General features: G+C 26.1%; 4 protein-coding genes across 7 annotated transcripts in view; 3 read left to right on the top strand and 1 right to left on the bottom strand.

Annotated features, from left to right (window-relative positions):
* The window catches only part of LOC129608564 (probable G-protein coupled receptor CG31760), a 51,034-nt gene extending 48,409 nt beyond the window's left edge, over positions 1–2,625 (top strand). Inside the window, exon 15 of one of the 2 annotated variants that reach the window (XM_055520174.1) lies at positions 2,534–2,625. The gene's annotated coding sequence lies outside the window, so the exon portion shown is untranslated. Of the gene's footprint in view, positions 1–470; positions 543–2,533 lie in introns of those variants that run through there. The other variant, XM_055520175.1, reaches the window with a different exon arrangement.
* Positions 2,337–3,460, top strand: LOC129608566 (uncharacterized). The gene is made up of 3 exons (XM_055520182.1): positions 2,337–2,533; positions 2,664–2,825; positions 2,885–3,460. Exons 1-3 carry the CDS (start codon positions 2,470–2,472, stop codon positions 3,121–3,123), a joined length of 465 nt encoding a protein of 154 aa, XP_055376157.1. The 5' UTR covers positions 2,337–2,469; the 3' UTR covers positions 3,124–3,460.
* A 1,171-nt stretch (positions 3,461–4,631) lies between these two features.
* Positions 4,632–17,184, top strand: LOC129608286 (blastoderm-specific protein 25D). Of its 2 annotated transcripts, XM_055519690.1 has the most exons (9): positions 4,632–5,097; positions 7,595–7,803; positions 8,475–8,736; positions 11,048–11,554; positions 12,737–13,113; positions 13,197–14,692; positions 14,807–15,263; positions 15,357–15,468; positions 15,534–17,184. In XM_055519690.1, exons 1-9 carry the CDS (start codon positions 4,845–4,847, stop codon positions 15,782–15,784), a joined length of 3,924 nt encoding a protein of 1,307 aa, XP_055375665.1. In that variant the 5' UTR covers positions 4,632–4,844; the 3' UTR covers positions 15,785–17,184. The 2 variants fall into 2 exon arrangements, with proteins under 2 accessions (XP_055375665.1, XP_055375666.1); XM_055519691.1 differs by lacking the exon at positions 11,048–11,554 and having other exon boundaries at positions 4,637–5,097; positions 15,534–17,183.
* Positions 17,185–18,000: 816 nt separating this feature from the next.
* LOC129608253 (uncharacterized) lies at positions 18,001–24,698 on the bottom strand. Of its 2 annotated transcripts, XM_055519641.1 has the most exons (4): positions 24,680–24,698; positions 24,428–24,513; positions 21,658–21,831; positions 18,001–19,947 (listed from the first exon to the last, which is right to left on the bottom strand). In XM_055519641.1, exons 2-4 carry the CDS (start codon positions 24,483–24,485, stop codon positions 19,742–19,744), a joined length of 438 nt encoding a protein of 145 aa, XP_055375616.1. In that variant the 5' UTR covers positions 24,486–24,513; positions 24,680–24,698; the 3' UTR covers positions 18,001–19,741. The 2 variants fall into 2 exon arrangements, with proteins under 2 accessions (XP_055375616.1, XP_055375615.1); XM_055519640.1 differs by lacking the exon at positions 24,680–24,698 and having other exon boundaries at positions 18,002–19,947; positions 24,428–24,642.
* Between the last annotated feature and the right edge of the window lie 2,901 nt (positions 24,699–27,599).

Here is a 27,599-nt window from a genome sequence, read left to right as displayed (position 1 = left end):
AAGTGCTGCATTTTATTGCAACTACTTTAAGTTGAGTTGCATGGTTTGACAGTATTGGGCAATTATGACATAAATTACCGCCAAAAATTTAATATAAGTTAGCTGATATTTTTGTTGAAATTTCAAAATTCGTACAGAGTACACATGTTTAAATGAAACTGCTCAGAATCAACTGAAATTTCAGGTTTTCATAAAGAACCAAAATAATAAGAAATTATTTTGAAGATTTAATTTTTTAGTAATTTTAGTCTAAAAAAAAATTTTATATAAGTTAGCTGATATTTTTGTTGAAATTTCAAAATTCGTAAGGAGTACACATGTTTAAATGAAACTGCTCAGAATCAACTGAAATTTTAGGTTTTCATAAAGAACCAAAATAATAAGAAATTATTTTGAAGATTTAATTTTTTAGTAATTTTAGTCCAAAAAAAAATTTTAACATAGTATTATTATTACTCGAATGTTCACAGATTATTTCAGTACGTCAGTTCAAAATAATTTATCAACGCTTTCACACGTCCACCAACTTTTTTTTGGTAATCGGACACAAAATCAAAATCAATTTTTACACACATTGGAACAATTCCACTTGAATTAACTCTTTTTTGATGACTAAAATATAATTGATATCAACATAAAAATTTCTGCAGAAAATTTTTTGGATTTTAATTTCGTATCGATATCATTAAATAGAAATAGTTGGCAGATAACAATTTTGTCGAAAGTGATTCTTTTATTAACTCATAAAAAATGTAAGTATTCAAGCATTATATGAGACTTGATTTTTTTATTCTTTTAACATTCATTCACAATTTAAAAATTAAAGAAAAATTAAGTAGTAAACCAAAGTGCTGAAAAAGTGAAGAATGAATAAAGTGCTTACGGAAAAATTTTAATGACATCATATATAAGATATGTCATTTAAATTATGATAAATATTTTACTTAAAATATTAAAATATTAATTTTTTTAAATTTAAAAGAATATAGACAATTGGAATATAGGAGAAACTCTTGACATGTCTCTTTTTAAATTTTAATAGTGGATTTAAAATTTCTTTGCTTTGAAGGATTTGTGTAAACTCAAAAGTGTTTTTTAGTATTTGATTAAAAAATACTAAAGGCCACAAAGGCGCAGTACGTTTTACGCAACGTATTTTGATTTTGTTATTCCAGTGATTCCCAAAAAACACTTAATAGTTTTGCTTTGCCTTTCACTTATATTTTTTTGTACTTTTGCAAACATTTTTAAAATAGAAACATTTTACTCATACCCACATTAATCTGCTCAAAAAATCGCCGTCTAAACTTAAGTGTGCTACGGCATCTGTTGTCATAAGCCGTCACGTAAATGCAGAGTCAAACTAGTGCTACATACAGCTCTAACCACTAATTGGTACAGGAACATATTAAAACAATATTATAATTCTATATAACGGTAAATTCATGAACAATTTATAATGAAGTACACTATTTTTCATTTACTAAAACAAGCTTTCAAAGCTTATTTTATTAGCTTTAAAATATTTAAGTCAAAAACTTGGAAAAAGGTAAAACAAAAAATAAAAATAGTATAACAATTTCCTTAACCTTAATTATTTAAAAATATTGACCATATTGGTACATCAAATGTTTTTTTAATTTTTGCCGAATTGATTTAATCTTAAGTTCATTTCATATTCAAATTCACTCATTTCATATTTAAAAAATGAATGGGCTAGAATTGAAACGCAAAAATTAAAATTTCGATAACGTCTTATATGCTAGTAAGGTTACATAATTATTTCTACTTACTTGTGTGGTAATCTATTTTAAATTAATACTTATTTTTTTGATTAAAAATAAGAATAATTTTATATTCACCATTTTTGATTGTTTCTGCTGTCAAAAAGTTGGATAGAAATTAGGACAAGATTTTGTTTTTCTCCTACGATTTGGTTGGATTGGCTTGTGTGCTTACAAATCGAATATGTTTCAAACTTAATTGCTCAATTTCTTCTTGATTTGTAAACGTTACCGTTGTGTTTTATGTTTTCAAATAAAAATTCCATATTTTTTAATGCATTTTTCCAAGGAATTTACGACCCAATTTTTTTTAAAACTCAAATTTAAAAAATAAATAATTCATACAAATAATAAACTTCTTATGAATTTGGAATTTATTTTTGTTTTACTCGCTAGGCTTGGTGGCCTGACAGATATATATGGCATTAGGAGTAACACATCGTAGATGACACTTAAAAAAATAATGGTAATACCGGTCGCAAGTATGTTATATGCACATCATTTATTTACCACGGCCACGACTGACAGAAATACATTTATTATGACAGTTATTTTTGTTATGTCAAGTTTTTTATCTATTTTTTGATTTTGTTGTCATAATAAATTAGATAGACAGAGGGGCGGATCCAATATTTTGGTTTTTATATTTAAATATTTAATTCGTTGTTTTTTTTATGATATTACAATGGAAATAAAATGCAACAAAATAATTATTTTATTTTTTGTTGTACTTTTTGTGTGCCAAACAGGTAAATAATAAAGCTTTTTGTAAGAAGCTAATAAAAGAAAATTAAAATATGATGGCAGACAAATTAGACGAAAATTATTCCGCATCCGCAAATATTTTTTTTTGTACGGATATTTAAATTCATTTTTTAGTGTATTCAATTAAATGTTGGGACTGTCGTTCTGATAATGATCCAAAATGTGCTGATCCTTTTGATAATAGCTCATTGGCCATCACAGATTGTACTCAAGAACCTGAGTTATCCCACCTACCTGGAGCCAAAGCAACAATGTGTAGAAAAATAAGGCAAAAAAGTGAGATTTTATAATTTACAACTTAATATTAAACAAACATAAACGCATTATTTTTGTAGTCCATGGAGAATGGAGATATTTCAGAAGCTGTGCATACATGGGTGAGCCTGGTATAGAATTAGATGAGAGATTCTGCTTGATGAGGACGGGCACATATAATTTGTTTATGGAGTATTGCACATGTGCAAGCAAAGATGGTTGTAATTCTGCTATGCACCAAACTGTAAACAAATTTGTCATTATGTCTAGTACATTATTAATAATTACAGTAGCATATCTTATATCAAAAGAAAATTAATCATTGATGTCAAAGCAATTCATCAAAGAAGTAATTTTTGCTAAAAAATGCCTTAGTTTAATATAAGATCTATGGAATTTATCACACAAGGCATTAAAATTGGAGCTGCTAGAAAATTTTAAGTGCCTTTTCAATATTCTTTTAATTTAGAATGTTATATGTAATAAATCAATGACGCGAATTAACTTAAATCATTCCATCCATTTTTACAAATTAAGTTTATGTAGAAAATTCTTTTATTTTTTATAAATATTCTATAACCTTGGCGTTATTTTTGCATTACTTGATCAGTTAATATCTTTTTTACAGATTTTGTAATATAATAAATTTTAATTAAATTTAACAATCAATGTTATTAATTTTTTGGGTTAATTCTCTAGGAAATGCAGTTATATAAAAAGTTATACATGTTTTATTGAAGATAATGGTATTAAAAGAAATTAAAAAAGCGAAGCTAACGAAAGTCCTTTCAGAAAAACACTTTTTTAATAACAGAACATAAGTTTTTGGTGTTTGCTGATACTCCGCATTTAATTAAATTAGTTCGTTATCTACTGATTCCGATTTTTTATACAACAGTGTAATTGATTGTTCACCGAGATGAAATTTTCAAGTCAAGTAGATCCGATGAAATGATTAGCTTGAATGGCACTTTGTAGTTTTAGTTTGTCAGCTAAAGTCAAACTCAAATCTATTTTAAATTGAAATTTGAAGTTACTTTACTCAATCCGCCATAATATATAAATTAAGTAATTAACATTAAAAATGCGATTCAAGTGTTTTTTTTTCCCTATGTAGCATTACTTTCATATAATTTTGCCGTTTCGTGCCCTATGACGTCACGTACAATTGTCAATAATTTTGCACACTGCCTTGTTTTTGTGATTATACTACATTTAGATCCAATTTTAAAGAATATACTACACTTAGGCCTAACAGAGGTGACAAAATAACACTAACAGAGTACATTCATTGAGTACTCATTTCATTTAGAAATATAACATTCAACATTACAAAGCTCACGACCTTTTTCTGATTCTTTTTCTAACATAAAGCCATTTAAAATTGGACCTAAATGTAGTATAATCTATTCATTTTGTTATGTCAAGCTACGTTCTATAGGAATTCTCTTTTTGAAATAATCTAAGTAAATTTTTTACATGTTTTGAAATATGTAAAAAATTTGCTAACATTTGTAGCGACTTTACACGCAAATAGCTTGAATTCTCAACAGATTCAGTTTTAGTTCCTACAGTTTTCATTTTTCGTACTTACTCTTTGTAGTTTCGTCAAATCAATAAGAAAATGGAGTTAATTTGACTCATATATTAATCAAAATGGTTTAACTGACATTTCCTACCAATTGTCATTATAGATGTGAAGTAATTTTCCTTGTTTTGAGGTAAATTTTGTTCTATGGTAACTTAAAATTACAATATTTTGCTGTAGTTATTTTACTTTATTCGACAAATATTATTATTTTAGTGATTCAACTTTAAATTTGTAATTATTCGAAAAATAATGAAGGAATGAATAGATTGAAAAATATTTTTATTTTCGATTTTTAAAAGTGTAACATTGATTTTAGCTAAGTTTTACATTTTAATGTAAAAATATTTTTTATGGGTAGTATGAGACACGAAATGTTTTAAAAATTTACCAAAAAAAAAAAAAAACAATAAATTACGCCGTTCAAATTTTCATTATACATTTAATAAATTATGGAAGTATCATTGGATCCTTATGAACAAAAATTATTTCAAATGTTTAAAAGTCATGACACAACAAACACAGGACTTGATGAGACTTCATTAATTAAATTGTGCAATTCTTTGGAATTGAGTGATCGAAGTAATATTATCGTAAAATCATTAATAAATAGAAATGACAAACACTTCAGAGTCGATTTCAAGTCGTTTAAGGAAGCTTTATTAATTTTTCTTGGCACAGAAATGGAAGGTTTTACAGAAACTGGTAAGTTTTACCTATGTATGTATGTTGATACTTTAATTATAGAATTATCTCCACATAAATTGTAGAAATGTACAATTTATAAATTGTATAAATATACAATTTACAATCGAATATTGTTTTTATAAATATATATTGTATAGGTTGTATACGTTATGCTCTTACGATCCCAAAATCAAACTCGTTTACTCTAGAATTATAATTATCGTAGACAGAAAGTGTTGTTATTGTGATTTAAATTGTTTCCTAAAGCATTTTTTTTTGAGATAACTTCACACTTTAAAGGATTTGTGTACTGGTGTTTCTGATTTTTCAGATGATTCAAACATATTAAAATAATTTATTCATTCATTTTAAACAATATTGTAAAAATCTATCTATTTGAATTACTTCAAACTTATCTTTAAATTTTGGATAAAACAATTTTCTTTAAGTCAAACAAAAAGAATAACTTCAAACGATTATAACATTACATAGTTTGTCTCAAAAGTTAAATTAACACATTCCAGTTAGGTATTTTAGCATATCCAGATAGGTATGTGTTGTATGTTTTTTTTTGAAACACTTTCAAAAATGCAAATCTCTTTTCACCTTCCCATTGAAGTCTGAAGTGGTAATGGTACTTTTTTAATGTGTTTTAGTAGTTCTTCAAATGTTTTACAGAACTCTTCGTTGGGTTAGTCATTAAACTTGATGAAGTCTCCTTTGATTATAAATTGGACTATATTATTAAATTGAATTTCAATATAAAGGCTTATGGTAGTTAAGTAAATTCCCATGTACTTAAATCCATCTATTGTTTTCCTAGTGCTACTCACTACGCACTAGGAAAACAATAGATGGATCACACTCTCACTTACACTCTACTAAAAAAATTTAAATAACTAACGTGTTAAATCAAAATCAGCAAAAAACATTCTTTTTAATAAATTTAATATTTTGTGTTCAAATGTGCTTAAAGAAAGTAGAAAACTGTGATTACCTGGGTGCAGTTAACGGAATTAGCTTTACCTAATGCTTAATTTAAAGAACTATAATGAAAAATTAAATACAAACATATGTATGTATTTTCCTTTTGATTATGTCTTCCATGAAATATTTTTCAGACACATTTACTAAAGCAGCAAGGTATTATTATGTGCGTAGCCTTGTTTTTAAAACATAAGGTTTCAGTGTTTCTTATTCATTTAAGATTATAATAAGAGGCATTAATGATAACATCGCAAGATTTTTGTAACATTTTGAAAAAGTGTATTGTAGATCATTTACTTCCATTCTTCGTAAATTAAAGAAAATTTTGATATTTTTATTACTTTTGCAGTAATAACTTAGCATTCAATAATAATATTCATTTACATACGTACATGCTATTATTGTTGGGTTTTCCAGTATCAAAAATAACATTAACTTATAGTTGTATTTTATTGTATTCTTATATGTATATAGTACGCATATATTTACTTAATTAAGGTAGTGATAAGGTAGTAATAACTTACTGCGAAGTTTTGCTCTATAAAAATTTGATCATTAATTAGTTCCAAATTTGCAAGAGTTCCTTTAACTACATCAGGGATTTGCTCCATGCCTACCAGATTTGAATCACTTTCAAAATTTATGTCCTCGTCAAAGAATTCTTCTTCTAATTCTTTTTCTTCTAATTTCCTCGTCTCGTACTGAAACATCTCTCTAATGATTTTTCTGATGGTCTGAGATCTTTCATGTTCATGTAAAGGAGATGCATGAATTGGACTAACATCATCCTCACCATCAACCCGGTAGGGTGGTATTTCAGGAGTAGAGATACCATGTGGGGATTTGTCAAAGTTTATTCGAGTTGCCATATTAAGGCGTCGACAAATATTGATGGAGATAAATTAAATTTGGAAGGAGAATATCTTAAAGTTCCCTACAAAAATAGTAGATTGTGAATTGCACAGATTGTGAACAATTGAACGTTTGCTATTTAATTTTTGTTAAGAAAAATATGAGTTACAGTAAAAGAAAAGATGTTTCAATTTTATTTAAAGAAGATCTTAATTATAATTGCTTAAAGTGTGGTTGTTTAAATAAAAAGGAAATAAATTTGACGAAATCAAGGCAACAAAAAAAAGGTTAAAATGTGTTCAAAGTGCAACACTATGATCGAGTCGGAAGACTGGCAAAGCAATTTTTCAATTGAGGACTTAATTTGGTTTTTTAGTAAGTGCACAAATGCATAATTTTATGCGCAAATTTTTGACAAAACTTAGGATATATTTGATTGTATTTTAAATGCGTATTTAGTCAATAACTTGTAAAAAAATAGAAATTTAGAGGAAAACAAATTTTCAAAATACACGTTCATACATAATATGTATATATTTTCTTTTAAAAATGAAATGATTCTTTCGCTTAGAGTTTTACATGTGTATATATGTATATGTACATGTATAATATACGTACATGCATATAATTTTTAATTAACAATTTTTAATTATCATTGTTTGAATTTAAATTTTAGACAAAGCACTGACATTAGTTGATGAGGACAGTAAATTTAAGGAAAAAATTGTTTGTTCTGGGCCGGATTCACCTGGACGTGAAATATCCCCGAAATTAATAATGGGTGCAAAAAAATACGGTCGTCGATCACGACCACAATCTATAGCAACAGATTCTTCTTTGTCGGAAACCGACGATGAAAATACAGCAGATGCTAAATCAAACAGAGTAAGTAAAATATTACAACAAAACCAAAATGTCTTAAGCCCATGTCACTAATAAGTGATTGTATGTAACCGCAGTGTAATATAAAAATACTAATATAAAAAAATTAGGAACAACTTTGCTAGTTTTTTTTCTGGTAGGAGAATGTGTTTGCAATAAAACAACTTTTGTGAAATATTATTTTTTTGTTTTGTTGGCAAGGCCAATAGAATTTTAATTCATCCTGAATTATTCATGAAAAAGTTAATTTCTGGTTTTAATTTCTGTATATTTGTACAGAATTACAGGGCACGAGTATTTGTTGTGAATACAAACATGGTTAACAGAAATTTGTTTGATTTTTGTTATGTTATGATCACTTGGCAAACAACGTTCAGATTTTAATTCTTGAAAGAAAGCTTGCTTGTAATATCCTTAATGAACAATAATACGATTAGTGTTGCGTAAAATATCTGGAACTACTTAAAAGTACTTGCTTAATGTCGCTGTTTAATAAGCCAAAAATTAAAAATAATTAAAAAAAATAATTAAAAAAAATAATTTTTTTTTTTTTTTTTTTTTTCGTATTAATTGGTTACAAAGAAAAATAAAGTCTTGTTTTAGTTAATGTGGCTTGTAAAGAAGTTCTTCATGTTATAGTTTAAATGATTTTTAAAGTGTTTTATTATTTTAAGGTACAGAGATCTTCATCACATAGTGATATGCATAACAGTAACGGTACTGGTCGCAGTAGAAGAAGGCCTACAACCACAACGAATACGAAACTAAAACGCTGTGCATCTTTGCCAGCTCAAAAAAGAAATTTTCATGCAAAAACTTATGCCAAAGACCAGCAGCAAAAACAAACTCAGCATCAAACAAAATCTGAGCATGAAATAAAATCTGATCCAGATATAAAAGAGCAAAAGCAACTGACGAGTAGTGTAGAATCCTTGGGTGAGTTTATTTTAATTAGAATTTTTTAGACAACGATGTATATTATTTTCTTCTAATTCTGTTGAAGAAATTAATTGAAAGATATTCTTTTGACATTAAACATTGCATTAATAATTACGTCTTGAGTCATGTGCAGTTTTAAAAATTTGGTTGATTTTTGGTCCAGGAGTGAAAAAACAAATGTTAAAACATTAATAGTCAATTGTTATATTAAATAACTTTGAAATGTGCATGTGTAATTCAGCTTTTCAGAAGTTTTCTGTTACGAAATATTAGAGTTAGGAGCAAAATTTGCAAAGTAATTTTAGATTTATAGAAATCTTGGAAACTCTTCTAAACTTCTTTTTTTTTCTGATAATATGCAGATCGATAATAAAGCGATTTAAAAATTCTTACTAAAAATTGGATTTTTGTAGATTTGATTTTCTAAAAGCTTTATTGTTGGTTTTTGTGTTTACTTTTCTTTATATATAATTTTCTTGTTTTTATTATAATATAGTATAATGAAATTAATTTTTAAATATTAACTACATATGTATGTATGTTTGTACATTCTATCATAAATCAAGGAAACACGTTTCATAAATTATATTTGGAAAAATATAATTTTTCATTGATATAATGTTTTTATAATTAAAAACAAAGTTTTAGAATATTTTGGTGGCTCAATACTCATTGATATGTGTTTAAGTTACTTTTGGACTTCTATCTACTATTTTATTAGTTTATATGCTACTAATATGCAATATTGTTTTTTTAGCATTGACCATGCGCCTTTTTATTATTTTTAATAATAGAAATATGCTTGCATTGTCCGTATATTTGTTCATGTATACATAATGGTATATAATTTTTGAGCTTCAATTTGACCCTTTTTCGTTATTTCAATTTGAAGTTTTTTCGATTTCCATATTTGTAATTGTGTAATTGAGAAATGTGAGTTATTGCATATAAATTTATTTTACATTAACAGCAATTGGCCTCGTCTAAGTATTATACATATTCAGAAATGTTTATAGTGGAATTCGAAAAAAAAAAGAAGTTTACTAAAACACGAAGAAAATCCGATTAAAATAAAAAAAAGTTATTTTAAAATTACATGAATTTAAAATGAAAAATCTACACGAAATGCTTTTTCTGTTTCTTATAATATGTTGTTGTTTTCTCTGAGATTAAGTACATTTACACAAGCATATTTTTAAAAATAGTATTTCTTAATTACAATACATATTCATTAGGAATTTAGATGCATAAGTTTTTAAATCACTCAGTTACTTTTTACCTATATTTTAAATGTTAAATTTTACCTTTAATTTACACGTTGTATATTATGTTTTTTTGCATTTTTATCGACCGCATTGTGTATACAATAAGGTAGGTGATGTGATGAAACCAAATTTTGGATGTGGAGTTTCCAGTGTGAACGCACTTCTCCATAGTAGGGAAGTGTAACTACACTATTTTTTAGCAACCTGTCGGTCTGCTGGTCTGTGTATGCACGCGTGTATTTCAAATTCGGCTGAACCGATTGAAATTTTATATGTAAGTGTATTTGAACTATGTCAGGAATTTATCAATTTTTGGGATATATCAGGCCTCGGGAACTGGACCTTTTAACGGGCTGTTTTACGTTTTTGATCATTTTGAAGATTTATACAACAGATTTACTCGAAATTTTATATATTAGCTTCATTCGACCGTACGCGAAACCTCCTAACTCTTGGAAGGATTCAGTTGTCAACAACTGAACGTTTACTACGGGCCAAATATAGATTTTCGCGTATATAAAGTGAATTAATTAACCCATTTCATTGAAATTTAATATTTAAATTCGAGGTGTTAAAACAATGAACCTTTAAATTTTTTGGAAAGATCAGGGCTCGGAAACTGATCTGGGGGTCGATTTTACATTTTTTACCATATTTACGAAACGAGTTGATGGAACTTCTTGATATTTAATTTGAGTTCTGGCTGTTACCAGAATTTCTGGCCGTATTATTCGGCCAGAACAAAATGAAATCCTCCTAAGAGCCAAATTCATATTTTTCTAGGTATGTTAAATAGCTTATTAGTTCTTAAAATTGTAAAGAAGTGTTTAAAATGCATTTTCATAATCTTCTGCAATACTCTTACTAATCTACACAATATACATGTGCGGTCGATTATGTGCAGATTTTTATCTTTAAAAATTATATCGGCGTCATATTATGTATTACAAACTTTATTTATATATAAAAACAATATTCAAATACATGAAGCAAAAAATGACTGAACCTAAACGGATAACTAAACTAAAATTTACTTAAAATAGGTAATATTGATTTTGAAAATTTATCACATACCATTAATGAAATTTGGTTGAGTTATACGAATGAATCTAATAATGATAATAATTTTATAAAACGCGATCAACTTGAATCGTTATGTGAAAGAATTGGCTTGTTTCATAAGGTAGCAGGTAAAATGGCCGATGAAGTATTTGATAAATTAAATTTAAATCCAAAAGTTGATAGGATAAGTTTCGATGATTTCATTGGTTTACTACATGGTGCAGATACTGATGAATTTACTACATCAAATAATGAAACATTCATTGGAACATCTTCATTTTTCAATAGACGGGAAACTTGCGGAAACAATTCATTAAATAAAAGTAGTAATATTAACAATCAAAATAACTGTGGTAATAGTATTAGTATTACTGCTACACCAAATTTTAATTTTAAATATGATCCTCTTGAAGTTCATAATAATACTCAAGATAGTTTATGTACATTAGTGGATTCAACCGCGAATAATAGAGATTTGCAAATTCAAGGTTGGTTGAAATGATATTCTATGAATTTGGTAAAAAAAAACTGATTTCAACAATAATTGTTGCAGTTTTTTTCCAAAATTTATTCTACAACAATATAATTTTTATGGGTATCACGTTAAAATATTTTGGAGTGGAGCACTTAATATTCATGTCAACAAATAAACATTTTTTTATTAGTTATCATAATTTAGTTAATATTACTTGATCATATAATTTTGGTTGTGGTTAATTTTGAGTTCAAGTAGCTTTAAGATTTTTATTTATTACATTATAATTTTCACTAGAAAGACAACTTGTTGTTTATATCTCACTTTAAAAATTTATTTTATTCTCATGTGGTTATGATATGATTATATGTATATATTATTTTTACTATATTTTATAATATAATTAAGTACATATTACAAAACCCTTATGATATTTTACACTTTAAAATTTGCAAATATGTACATATCTGATAACAACAGTTTAAAGATTGTGTGGCCTTTCCTAATTCATTACAGATAGTCAATTAATTTGTCAAAACTACTGAAATTAGCAAAAGCATGTATAGATATCTTGTTTCCTGTATACAAATTTATGTAGCAGTTTTGAGTTTTGCGAAAATTCAAACCTTAGAATTAAAACCGCAAAACTTTAAAATATCATGTAAAGAGTAATATACGTTAGAGCTTCATGGCTTTGTAGTGATAATTATAAAAATTGAATTTTCGAAAAACCCTTAAAGCTTAAAAATACATTTCCGCATGTTTTGGCTAACATTGTAATTTTTTTGGTAAAGTTTACTTTAACCTTAAAAATCTATAATTTATTAATTGTTATATTATTCATTATATTTCATTATATTAAAATATGATGTTGAATAAATTTAACAAAAAAATTAAACATTAATCAGAATTGACTATTTTCAAAACATAACTAAAATTAGCTATTCCGTTTTGGGACTTGGGTGTATAAAATATTTAATTAGGTTTAAAATGCTATCAAATTTATTTTTGTCCTTTGTTGTGTATCTTTAGCTTGAATTTATGTAAATAAACTTGCTTAAAAAGCTAATGAAAAAATGTACTTTTCACATTCCCAACTTTATTAATCCATTTTATAACAATGGTAACTCATTTTATGATCTTGAATAATTCTATAACCTATTTTTTTCGATATTTCTTGTGATGTGGTGAATAGTTATGCCGGTGCAATTGGAAACAATTCCGTTCAATAGCATTATTGAAATGTGGGAGAATTCTGCAATACATGAACCAAAAACGTTGCTTGTTAATTTGGGTTTTGAAGATGATGAAGTTAATGTTGGACATTTAATAAAAATTTTAGAAGAAGAAATAAATAGCTTACAGAATAGTGAAACGCAGAAAACTCTACTAAAAGCATTGTTAGTATTAGAAAAAGCGGAAGTGGCATCATTACAGCTATCATTCAAACAATTATGCGAGGAAAATAAAAAACTGCACGCAGATAATAAGGATGCTAATAAAAGGGCAGCTCTTTTAGCTCAAGAAATTGATGAAAGACATGCAAATTTAGAGGATTCGACTAAAACAGAGGCAAGTTTTATCATAACTCACTATTGATAATTTTTTTTGTTATAATAATGTTTGTCCTTGAATTAAAAAAAATTTCTTGGTAGATTCGGCTTCTTGAACAAAAACATTCTGAAATACTCCGCGATTTAACATCGCAAATGGCTGCAGACCGTGAAAATTGGTCCAATTTGAATATACGCCTTGAGTGTCGCATAAAGTTATTAGAACAAGACGAACAACGTTTGAAATCAGAAATACAGACCCTACAAGAAGAAAATAGTGCCTTAGAAAAAGATCAAACCTCCTTGCAAAAACAAATAACCGATTTATTAGAAGATAATATTAAGTTAAATAATGAAATCACGTCATTAACCGATAAAAATTCGAATGATGTGGAAGGTCTCAAAGAGTCCGATGAACTATTGGAACTAATGGAAAAAATATCATCATTACAAATTGAAAATACAAATTTGCGAGATAAAAATGATGAATTAACTGCTGATTTAGAAAATATAAATATGGAGTTAATAAAATTAAAAATGACATCAAAAAAATCATCGAAATCTTCGGGTATTAGTGATTCTACAAGTGAAATCCTTTCAGATGACGCAGAACATGCTTCTTCCTTAGCTATTAAGCGTAGAGGAGATTCGCCAAGTAAAGCCAAACTAACAGAAGAAAGCCCAAGAACTGGAAAACTGAGGAAATGTAATAATGACAGTGTTAACAGTGAAAGTGAAACAAGCGGAGATTGGGTTGCATTGAATTCAGAATTAGGTGCAAATAATTTAAATTCTTCGACAATCATTGCCTCAAGTTCATCAGGATTTTCGCAAGATTTTTCTTCCAACCCAGTTAATGGTATTGTAGATGAAGAATTGAAAAATTTAAGAGAGAAAATTTTCAAGTTAGAGCTTGAGTTAAAAGAGTTGAAGACTAAGACAAAGAATAGTCAAAATATGCCTGAGGAAGAAATAATATTAAAAAATTTTAAAGAAACTTTTCAAAAATTGAAACTGGAAAAAGAAAATCTAGAAACAAGATGCAAAGATTTGGAATCAAGTCTTGATCAAATGCGGAAAGCCTACGAGGATTGTGAAGATTATTGGCAAAATAAATTAAATGATGAAAGGCAAATTTTTGAAAAGGAACGGCAAATCTATGAGGATGAACAAAATGAAAGCGACAAAAAATTTTCCGAGTTAATGGAGAAAGTTAGAGAATATGAAGAACAATTCAGTAAAGATGGTAGATTATCTCCAATAGAAGAAAAAGATGAACTTGAACAACAGTACATGAATTTAGAAGCGGAAATTGAAGAAATACGCTTTAATGCTAAAAAAATTTTTGAAGAAAAAGCAAGGGAAATTGAAAGCTTAAAAATGAATGTACAGGAATTAAAGCTGCGTCTTGGAGATAGTGTTGATATAACACAAGTCTATGCGGAAAAGTTACAGACGGTAACTGACAAATCCGACTTAACTGACAGTCCAGCAAGTTCACCTATAAGTTATTTATGGAATCAAAGTACAATACAAGCGCCTGTTAGAGATTACCAAAATCCAAATTGGAACAAAAAAAATCTTGGAGAACTAAATCGGTAAGTCAAATATATTAAAGTTTACATGACATTTTTCAGTCTTACGGTATTGATCATTTTATATAGCGAAATAAGTTGTATCATAATCTAAATATTTATATATTAAATTTTCAGAACGGAAAATCTTACAACATCTGAGACTAGTATATTCAGTACGCCAATACCAAAATTGGAAAATGAGTTTGAAACATTGAAAAATCAATCACAAGACTCTTCTTTCTCATCGACAAATAATAATACAATTAATCCCATTCAAAAACCCATATCAGCTACAACATCTGTTAAATCAAGTTGTTCTGATAAAGATGGGGATGATTCAAATTCTTTGGCTTCTGGAAAAAGCTATGAAAGTCAAAGCGCAAATTCGACACATAGCTTACACAAATCTTCAATTTTAGAAGTGAGTGGTTGCTCAAGTTCAAATGATATAAAAGAAGAGTTGAAACGTTTGAAGTTCTTTGAAGTTCAGTTACGGGAGCAAATAAAAGATTTGGCTCTTAAAAGAGATAGTCTCGTTATGGAATTACAGCAATTGCAAGAAGCAAAACCAGTTTTAGAAAAAGCATATGCTGTAAGTGGTCTTTATTTTATAAAAGTGTTCATTAAGATAAAATTTGTATTTTACCGCCAAAATAAATTCTCATTTGGTTTTTGGTTTTTATAGAGAGCAGCCCATCCGACTCTCATACAAAGAGTCAATTTATTAGAGCAAAAGAACCGCCATTTACAAACACAATTAAGACAGCAACAACAATATACAGATTCTATTTTACAACGTCAGTACATATCACTAAATTTTTATGTTTTGCCAATACATAAATTTTATGTTTAATATTTGTAGAAACGTGGCATCAGCAGCGTAATGAGGTTACTGATTTAAGGAACCGTTTAGAGTCTCAAGGAATACTAATGGCTGAACAAGCTCAGCGTCTTGCAAACTCCGATATGCTTGTGAAAGATTTATATGTTGAAAATTCACATTTGTCAGCGACGATACAACGGCTCGAACAGCAACGTAGTCGTGCTAATATCATACAGCAACATCAGCAAAAACAATCTTCCGCATTTAGTGGGGTTTCAGGAATGCCTTAATAAAAGTACTAAGCGAACTGCTATTTTTTAGAATATTCTTTAAAAAAGATTTTATTTCATTGACTATTAAATTAAGGCAATAAAGAATTATTTGTTAAATGAAATGATATTTAGGTCTGGAAGTAAATCAAATTTGGAAACAAATTTTCTCAGAAACTTTTGAGTAATGGCTAATAAAAATGGCACATTGCAAATCGAGCTACAACTTAATTCAAAAATATTTACACAATCATGATCAAAATTCGCAAAAAATTGTATAGTTAGCGAAGGATCAGATTTTCTGATAAAAGTAATGGTTTTGTGAATTAATTATACTATAATTTTATATTTTATGATTAACATTTTATGATTATTCAATGTAATTTAACCATTCTCAAATATATTATAATAAAATAATTGCAAATAATTGATTTAATTACTGAAAATAATTTAATTTCACGGTGTCGTTTCTTCTTTTAGCTTATTTAATTGCATTTTTCTAATAAAAAATATATTGAAAACACTAATAACTATCTATTTAATAAGTAATTTTAATAAAATGATTGTGTAGATAACGATATTTATTAAAAAATAATTGTTGTTTTCTTTTTAAGAAGTTAGAAATAATCATAGAATAAATATAAGCAAAATATATAAATACATTGAATAAAAACTTAATAAATTAACTAATTGCTGTACCATTAAATTCATTATATACAATTAGGATTAAACTAGATGTGAGTGTGGAATTGTAAAACTACATTAGTTAAATTATTAAAGTATATACATAATTAAGTTTTTTTTTCTACCAAATTCTTTGATTTATATTATATTGATTTTTCGATAATTTATCACAAGAAGAGCATAATTGCTTTGTAGTGAAGCGCTACAGCACTCCACCGTAAGAATTGAAGATTTTTATCGAAATATTTTCTAGAAATTATAAGCCATGTAAAAGTTACCAAACAAGTTTGAATTCTTCATACAATATTATTTATTCCATGGCGAATATACATTGATAAACTGTATGTGATAAATCAAAAAAAAAAAAAATAACGCGTTATTCAGCGGCACTGCTTTATATGTTTCTATTTATTGGCACGGGTCTAAACTGTTACTAAGTGTGTAGATAACAAATCGCATGAAATCGATTTAATTATTAAAATTTAATAAAAGTATGGTGTTTTATTTAAAATTATTATTTAAAGGAGTTACTTGTTAAAATTGCTATTTCAAACAGATCCGAACAGATCCAATCTATTTGAACAGATTTAAAACAAACCCAAAACATTAAAAAGTGTCATGATTTTTCTTTTATTAATTGAGTTTAATTTTAATAAATAATTTTTAATTACCAAAATTGTTAAATAAAAAATTGTTTATGATAAAAGTGAAATAAAGAGTTTTAAAAGTTTGATTAATTTTCAGTTGTCTCTTTTTTTTAAATTTATTTAATTTGTTTTAAAATAATGATCATAAATTAGATTATTTACCAATGGTTTTTTGGAAGAATCGTTAAGCTGAAAATAAACATTAATAAATACGTCCCTTGCTTTCATTTCTTTGTTTTTATTTTTTTTTGTTTTAAACCACGCTCATATTAACTTAATGTGTTAATCTTTTCTTGTTTCGAGAATTATTGTTTGCTGGTGGCTATAAAAATCCATATTTACGATATTAATTTTAGTCTCATTTGCAAATATCATATTATGTTTTTAATTTAGTGAAATTTATATATGTAATTTATATATTTAATGTTTTCAAGATGTTTACTATCATTACTAACAAATGATAACTAACTGTTCTGTAAATTGTTCTGCAAATATTTAGGTATCTTGAATATAAATTTAAAATTTCCTTAAAAAAAAAATTTGAAATACATGGTTATGTCACAATAAAAGGGATAAGGAAATTGTTTTGTTTAAAAATGGGCTAGTTTTTTTCTAACACACTGCATTATTTTAGATGAATAGACTTTATTAATTTAGAATAAAAAAAACTAAAACTAAAAGTGGTATTTTTCTGAAAGAATAACAAAATTCTAATAGAAAAGTAGTTTCGATACAAAAAAGCATTTTTTGGCGCCCCATTTGAAAAGTGAGTAGTTGTTTTGTTTTCATTACGTACATACATAATATTATTATGCTGTTTATATTTTATCTTCCAGTTTTAATAAATATATACAAAAAATGGATAAAATATCTGCGCATACGAAAAAAAAAAACTTCAAAACTATTTATTTATTTTTTTTATTTTTTGGTAAAGAATACAAAAGAATTACTAATATTGTTCAAATTAAAATTATAACATTTTTTTCCTACGTAATTATGAAGTTATAGCTTACATTTTGAATGTCCGCAATTTAAAAAATATTCAAAGTTTGTTATTTCGAATATTGTTTTTTATGAAAATCATACTCTTAAATACATAATTGAAATATAAATGTTAAAAATGATTTTTGTTTTAATAATAATGTGTTGTGCACAAAGATAAGTTTTAGAAATGACAAGTTTTTTTGATTATATTCTATTTAATTACATTTCAATTATGAGTTTTTGGCTTTACACAGTTTATTTTTCTTCGTTCCAGGTAGCATGTGATTTATGTTTGCATATCTGCCAAAAAATTTTCAAACTTAAATTAGGTCCAACATGCTATAAAACCAATTCATTATAGGAATCATTTCAATAAAAACTACCATTTCAAATAGAAAATGATTATTAAATGTGAATGCATGAATATAAATGACTGAAAATTAAAAATTTAAGGATGTTATTGAAAGTTAGTTCCGATGGGTTTTTACTCAATGCAAGAGTAATTGTTAATTAAATTCGTGTACCTATGCACCATGCCAATTTACTTAACTGTTGTAGAAATGTACAAGAGTTAAGTAAATGTGACCTTATAATGTAAAATGCACTTTCAGAAATTTCTTTTCTCGGTATATGCAATTTTTCAAAATGGAAAATAGAGCAAAGACGAAATTTTTTAAAATTTTTGATGGGAGAATGGAGAAATTGCACCTTGTCCCAAATAGCTGATACTAAGTATTAGACAGCATGACATTACAAAAAATATTACTGTAACCGACGAACTATCTGGACACAATGTTAAAATTTCATTTTAAATAATTTCTGATTAGGTACTGATAAATTTTAAGTACAACCAATATTTTATTAAAAAGAAAAAATAAATAACAAAAAAAGAAAACAAATGCATATATACTTATTAAAAATTTCCAAAACTTCTAATTAATATAACACTGTATCAAAAATTACATCATATTATTATTTTCAGTTTGCTATTAGTTATTACAAATCTTTTGCAATATTATTTATTTTGGCACTTTTCCATATTTTAATTTTTTCTATACATGTATAGAGTTTAAAATGTAGTAGTATTTTATTTTCAAATCAAATATTAATTAAATTTTTAATATTTTTCTGAACGAACAATACTGAAAAGTAATAATATTGTAAAAATTAGAAAATTATTTATGTACATATGGAAGATTTTAAAAACATAAAAAATATACATACATATGTAAGTTAGTTCATAAAATAAAATAAATTTATGAAACAGACAATTTTTTCACTATACATACATACCTACATACATATTTAAATTATTATTCTTTTACAAAAGTTAATATGCATATGTACATACATATTTATATTAATTCAATTTTTTTTAATTTCAATTTTTTTTTAATATTTGTAATGATTTTCCAATTACATTATTATAGTAGGTTTTTTTATTTATGTAGGACTTTTCATATATTACATAATAAGAGTGTACAATGTGTTAACCCCAGTTCCTTGCCACATGCGATAAATATATTTGAATACTGACATTATGAATTTTATAATAGCATTGTTGAATCGCCTATCTATTGAACCGTTATGTAATATGTAAACAGTCCCACGGGATACTTAGACTTTTTAAGATTAAATACAAATAATTTTTTGTAAGTATTAATTAATGCAAAAGTATTTTAGCTGCAGCTAATAGTAAAGTTGTTGGTAAGCCAATCATAATAAATGGTTGAGACGCTGAATTACATAAGTCACCTGTACATGTTTCGCATTTTTCAATTCTCATGTTTTCATGACCTAAACATGTTGTGGACGAGTCACCAATACGTTCCCAATGACAATCGCGTTTTACGATAGTGCCAATATTGTCTGAAATAATGAATTAAAAGGAAAAAACTTTTAAATCTTTATATTTTTTTAACAAGAAATAATTTAATTAATATTGTATATATTAATTTAATATATATATACGTAGTGGTATGGACTTTAAACAAACATAATGTTAGCCATATTTTCAAAAATTTTAGGGAAAACCAATGTTGAATCTATGTGCATAAATATTTGCACGCACATTCATTCATATATGTAGATATATATATTTGTATACAGTAATGAGTGCAATATTATATTATATATAGATATACCATAATTATCGCCTTTGGGTAAAACTTTTGTTAAGAAATAGGTATCAAAGATCGACGGTTTTCCAGTTTTGTTTCTCTAAACGATAGTGTATTCATTTTTGAATTTCTCTGTATAAAATATAACAAAAATATATGTAAATGATTAAAAGAAAAACCTTTGATAGATTTTAATAAATTTAAGAAGATATTTATCAAAAACCTACTCGTATTCACGAGGTTGACCTTAAGGTCATGTGGGGTATTAAGATCCTAGTGTATTGGAGAAGTTCGCTAAAGCACTAGAATAAATAAAAATATAAACAAACGCTTTTTTCTTTCTTCTAAGATTGCAGCAACACGCGACGAATTACGTAGTATAATGTATTATGTATATATGGTTCCTTTAAATTATTTCAATAAAGTGTCGCATAACTATATTCTTATTCGAATTGTAGAACTCTTCTCGGGATCATTTTCGGAACCTAAAATAACGTACACAGTCCAAAGTACAGTACCTAAAGTAGCGCAAATCTGCAAAGTTTAATCCTTAAACTTTTAATTCAAAAGTGAAAAACCTAGGTTTAATTTTTAAACTTTTGGTTTAAAATAGTTTTTTAAAACTGTTTTAATTTGAGTAAACTTACATGCTTTAAACTGCAATTTTTTGTTTAAAAAAAGTTAAAATTTCAAATTAAAAAATGTTTGTTGCAGAAAATAAGTGAGTGTGTAAAAGGTTTTCATACCAAGAAACTTTAAAAATCTAAACTTTTTTGGATTTATTAAACTAAAGTTTAAAGTCAAAAGTCCTTTTTTAGCAAAAGCTTATTTACTGCATTTTAATTTTGCTAGCTTCTTTTTTCGCGGCACACCATATTTGAACTTTAGAAAAATAAAATGGCTGTTAAAATTTATCGTTATCTAAATTTAGTTTTTCCCAATTTTTGATATAATTTGCATCTAAACCGTACGTTGTAGCAGTTTGAAATTTCAGAAACTTTTAGGCACTAATAAATATTTCATTTCTTCACAAATTTTTTTTCTTCCACCGCTTCTCAAGTTATTCCCCCTCGATATTTTGTAAAATTTGAAAGCTAACGGTAAATGCCATGCCAAAATATTATATTAGCGCTTCTTTAAATTTTTTTTCGTATTATTTCGAGGATTGCATACAATGCTCATCCCAAAGCTATGCAATCTTTGAATTATATTCGTATATGAATAAAAGTAATTTTAATATTGTAGTATCTACATAGATTTTTTTTAAAACCAGTATTTTACCTTGTTGTAAGCAAAAGTACTACATTACAAACCGTCGGTTTGACCCAGCTTTTTTTCTATTACATGAGTTTAAATCTTTGATAATATGACAAACCATATAAATTATTAAAAATAAATATTACATAACATTACATTAATACTATAATTATTGACATGTTAGTGACGTAAACTTACTTACCTTTGAAAACGATTTTGCTACACTTTGTTGGGGCTTTAGCATTTGAACCCAATGATGATGGTGGAGCTTGCTTTAAGCAATCAATCATTTTTGGATTTTTACCCTTTGAAAAATTATCTTCACCGCACAATGGATTTTGATCTGATTGACATTTGTAGCACTGTATTGCTTTACCTGAAAGTAAACGTATACATATTGAATATAAAAATTATGGTTAAAATTGTTGAAAGAATTGTGCTTAAAGAATTATGTATAATTTAGAAAATATGTCGAGAACAGAATTTTAGTACACTATAACATTAAAATAATATTTTTCATTCAATTCATAACTTCAGGCGCATTTTAGGATTTAAATATGCACGTTTAGGATTTTGATTTATTTTGTAGAAGTTTTATCATAACTAAGAAGCTATAATAATGGGTTATAACGAAATTTTGAAACTTATTTCACATTTATTTGCTGCTCAACACCAAAGGGACTTCAAGCTTTTTCATACCGCTGCCACTGACTTTAAAAAAAAGTACTCAATATATTTCATTATTAATGTTGTTTCATATTACAATGTATGGACATCGAAAATAAATAGATCAATGGGATGATATTTACACGGTTACGTTTCAGAATAATAATAATATATAATATATGTATATAGCGTTCATAGTTCAAAATTGATTTTCCTGACAAGCATTCCTTTTTTTATATCAGCCTCAAAATTTGTTATTAGCCTAGTGTTTAAGGGTTATCAGCCTAGTGTTTAAGGGAAACATCGCAGTTTTAAATGTAAAAACTTGGCAAATTTGACTTGAAAATTTCTTTGCAAAGTATATGATTAAGTTTTGTGTCATGAATAAATACGAGTATATTTATGAAACTTATGTACATTACGATGTTCAAAATACATATTAATTCCGATTTTATTATTTTAAACAAAAATTTAAAAAATATCAATAACATACATAAGATAATCACAATTTTAAAAGAAAAAAAAAATTTTGAATTTTAGTAAAATGATACTGGTACATACATATAAGTCGTAAATTTTTTTTATTACCTTTGTATGTACATAGGTACATATGTACATAATGTATCTTACAAAAAAAATTTATTATTTTTGGGGAAAAATGTATGCACAAAAATAGGTATAGTTATTATATGTAAATATTATAATTAAACAATATGTATTCTAACAATGAATTTTAATTTCTTAATTTCTAAAATATTTCCTTTTCTTTTTACATTACCAATACCAAATTTAGTAACATATCATATTGTATGTTATGTCTACAATCTACATGCTATATTATACTAATTTAATATGTACCTACATATTTTATGTTATACAAATTTAAACTTGACATATACATATGAATGTGTATACATACATACAACTATGTAAATAAATAAACGGGTATTTAAAAAACAAAATAAAAAAATATGTAGCAAATTAAGTCACTCTCCTATTAAGAATAGAAATAGAACTGTCATAACTTGATTTTATAAATACATTTATGACGTAATGCAACAATTTAATTTTCTTTTAAGAAAAAATCCTAGGTTTTTGAATTTGTTGCAATTGATTTTAAATTTCGATTAAAAAACATTTATTAATCTTTAAATAAATAGGATGTTATAAATAATTTAAAAAAAAAATCAATTTTCTAGAATATAACGTATATAACATGTATACATATATGTATGTATATAAGTAAGTGCAATAATATTAATTTTAATATAAACTTAATATATAAGTATGTACATTAATATTTTATTTGTTGGAGATAATAACAGAAATTTTTTATTTAAACTTTCTGCTGGTTATTTTAATGTTTTTTAAGTGAATCAAATAAAAATTAGACTTATTAGGTGTGGTGAGTAATAAGAACTTCCCTTGAAATTTATTTGCATATAATTACAATGCATATTTATAATTTTAAGTTTTCTTGACATTATTTTCTAGTTTCACAAAATCATAACTAAATAAAATTAAAAAGAGGATGTAAAATTCTTTTCACATCAGTAAATCTTTTCCAAAATGACTTTTCTGTTTTTATTAAAGAAAATGTAGCAGAATTAAATAAGATTGTAGTAAAGCATTAACCCTGTTTGGTGGCCGGATTGGTAGATATGCATATTACATATTTATAACCGGCATTAACAGCACATATCGATAATGACCATCGGTAGTTATACTTTTTCTTTATATCATGTAATAGCTGTAGTTCTCATATTTTTATATAAATGTGATTTAATAACTTGTTCAAAAATAAAAATATAACCTATTTTATGTCATACATATATTTACGCTGATAATACTAAGCACAACAAAAAAGATTTATTCTAAAAATTAATTATACTCCAAAACATTTAAATTGAAAATTTTATCCAAAAGTTAACTATCCATATATGACAAAAATCCGAAATACAAATCCTAATAAAAGAAGGTGATTACAACCTGTTAGCTTGTCTCCCTTTCTATATACATATGCGTGTATGTATTTAAAAAAATCCATTATGATACAGAAGTGTAACAAAGTGTTACTAAATATTGTCTTTAATATATTGCTGTCCTGATATTTAATTTTATGCATGTTAATATTTGTATATATGTACATATTTACAGAGTTTATTCTATAAATGAAATTAACGTAACTACAACTAAGTTAGTTGAATAATGTTTATTTGTTGGTACTATATAAAGACGGACCATTAGTATTTCAATATCTTCAATATAATAGAGTGCAAAAATTCTGATATATCAAAATAACTTACAACATTCGATAAGGCATACAGCTAATATTATTCCAATCATGAAGTTCTTCAAAAGCATCTTGTACTTTAAATTTTATATATGTATACTAAAATAATTTTATTTGTTTCTAAATATATAAAAAAAATTATCGAAAAGTGTAATATTTATTTCGAACGTGTGCTGTTGTACACGGTTAGAGTAAAATTTATTATTTTATTACTGAAAAATTCTATTTTTTCGGAATTAAATTTTCGAAAGTTATGTACACTTACATATATATATGCATGTATATTCGCAAATATATTGTGTATATAAATATATTTAATTCATAAATTTATTGAACGCTTCTACTTTAGAAATAAACAATGATAATCTAAAATTTTATATAGTCAGTAGTAAATACAAATGCATAATACAATATCCTTATAAGAATTATAATTATTTTAAAAAAATTACTTAAAATGGAAAATATATATGTTTGTATGTATAATATTTTTTTAAGTAATCAAAAAATATGCATATGTATAAAACTTTATTGTAAAAACTTGGATCGTAAAAACTTTTTCATTAAATTCAAAACCAAAAATTTCTGTAAGCTAGTACATTGGATATCTTTTCTAAAATAAGTTTTGCTTTTAAAACATTTTAGTATAACATTTTTTATATATAATTTTTTTTTTACTTTTCTGTATATATCTTCCTACTATTTCATTCAAAACTCAACGTCAAACTGAGATGTAAAATTTTAAAAACTTTTCCAAAAAGATTAAAAGCTCGCGTTATACTGATTCAAAACAAAAAAATAACATTTTTTATTTTTATATGGACATGAAATCTACGCACTAAGTCTATTAACAATTGATTTGGTGTATATCTCAATTTTGTATTTCGAGAAATCGAGCTCAAAGTGCTGAGTAATAGATTGAATAAATTTCACTATAGTATACCGAATTCAAGCAGCTAACAAAACATACTCTTTACTCCATAAATTATTAAAGTCGAAACTTTTGTCTAAAAATACTAAACTGAGGATTTACAAAACCAGTTAAACAGTCAGACCAGTTTTAACATATGGCTGCGAAGTCTGGTCTTTAAAAACTGAAGACATAAGCATGCTTTTATCACTTGAAAGAAGAATCCTACGTAAGATCTTTGGTCCAACCCAGAACGATAATGGTAGCTACAGAATAAAATATCATACAGAACGACTCAGAAAAAAATGGCTAGACACAGTAAAAGCAGATCTTAAAATAATGAACATATCAAATTACAAGAGTCTGGCTCTGCAGAGATCTGAATGGAGGAAAGTGGTTTCAGAGGCAAGGGTCCACCCAAGACTATAACGCCGAGAAGAAGAAGATGAATTTATTTAAATACGTATCTTTATTTCAAGGTTGTTTTATTCGATTAAATGTTTAAAATAGTGAATTCATAATTCATTTTCTTGGAAAGAAATATCTTGTGCATTTGCGATGCTTCGAAGGAACTTATAAAGATTTCTATTTTATTTCGTTATTCTAAACTTTTATTATTATTTTAAATGTAATATGTTTAATTATTATTTTTAACATAAAATTGTTTAATAAATTACAAATTTAACTAAAATCAAAGTTAGAAATTTTGAATTGTCTCGTAGGCACATATTTGCTATAGATTTTCTTTTGCGGTAAGATCATAGAAAAAATCTATTTATGAAGAATGTGGCAAAAGTTGATACTCATTACCTCAAAAAATAAGCAATAATTGATTATAGTTCTAAATAATTAGCTTTTATAATTTCAAGCTTTGAACTGTCTGCATAAAAGAAAAATTGGCGTGTACGACAGATTCATTCTCTATAGACGAAAATAATTAGCATGATTCTGTTAACATTACAGAACATTAAATATACACACCTCGGTTTCATTGCTGAGCAACTCATTTCCTTATATGGGTTACTGGTTTTATATTTTCACATAGTCGAATTGTTGTGTGTAAAAACTAAAAAGGAAAATACGAGAAAGTATTTTATTAATAGAAAAATAGGAATTCAAAAATAGCGAAATAGAAAAATTATTGTTCTAATTTAAGGAAATTTATAAATAATACGTGCATTTATGTATTTATGTACGTATTAAACATTTCCTGAAGAGAAAAATTTAAGTAAAAACCAAGTAAAAGAGTGAATTTATTTTTAATATCAAACTTTGTATAAAAAGAAAATTCTTAAACTAAAATATTGCAATACTTTTTTAAACAAATATTCTAAACTGAGTTATGTCAAGTTACGGTTGTGACGATAATTTCGAAAATACCGATATACATCCATGAACTTTTAATGATATTTCTTTAATATTCAAAAGTCTAAAATGCAATAAAAACTCCTTTTTTCTAAAAAGGAGTTTTCTTTTAATACATAAAAAATTTTACGTATGTATTGTTTTTTGCTAAAAGTCCTAGGCTTATTAATTATTATACGAACACGTGAACCTTAAAATATTGAGAGTTTTATATGTGCTAATAGCATATATAAAAATCTCAATATTTATTGAGTAATTTTTATATGTGCTAAAGTAAAAACTCTCACAAAACAGACAGTATTTCATTTAATTATTAATTTGAGCTTTTTTTTAAAAAAAGTTATAGGGGGAGAAAGATACAACGTTTGAACAATGTCATCAAGCTTTCGGAGGTCGAGATATGTATGTATGTAAAATAAAGCGTAACACATGAGATCCAAATCAGTATAGAAAAATTACGTTATATTGTTTACCAAGGCTATAAGAAAAATTTTAGTATGTATTTATATTCACGTTATGTAAAATGACATGAAATGAAGTGTAAAACCTTCGACATCTTTCGCAGTATAAAGTGATTGAATATTATGTACATAATATTCAATCACTTTATATGAAACGGTGCGCTGTAGATTAACTCCGTTCCCATTATTTAATAGGTACATGCATATGTACAAATATATACATATGTATGTGTATTATGTAAGTCTATTTTTATATCAAATTTAAAGTAGCATATGGCTTTAAGAAATATACATATGTATGTATGTACATATTTATGTAGATTCGAAATAAATTTCTGTATTCACATTATCCTTTCCTTAAAAAACGAAAAAATTGAAAATCGTAACATATTTTATCCCAAATAAAAGATATGGGAATGTTTATGATGAAACGTTTTTATACCCGTACGAAC

The sequence above is a fragment of the Condylostylus longicornis genome, unplaced genomic scaffold, assembly GCF_029603195.1.
Source record: "Condylostylus longicornis isolate FDR11 unplaced genomic scaffold, ASM2960319v2 ptg000031l, whole genome shotgun sequence".
NCBI lineage: Eukaryota > Metazoa > Arthropoda > Insecta > Diptera > Dolichopodidae > Condylostylus > Condylostylus longicornis.
The sequence above is the reverse complement of the archived record's forward strand: the minus strand, read 5'-3'. Positions and strand labels throughout refer to the sequence as shown.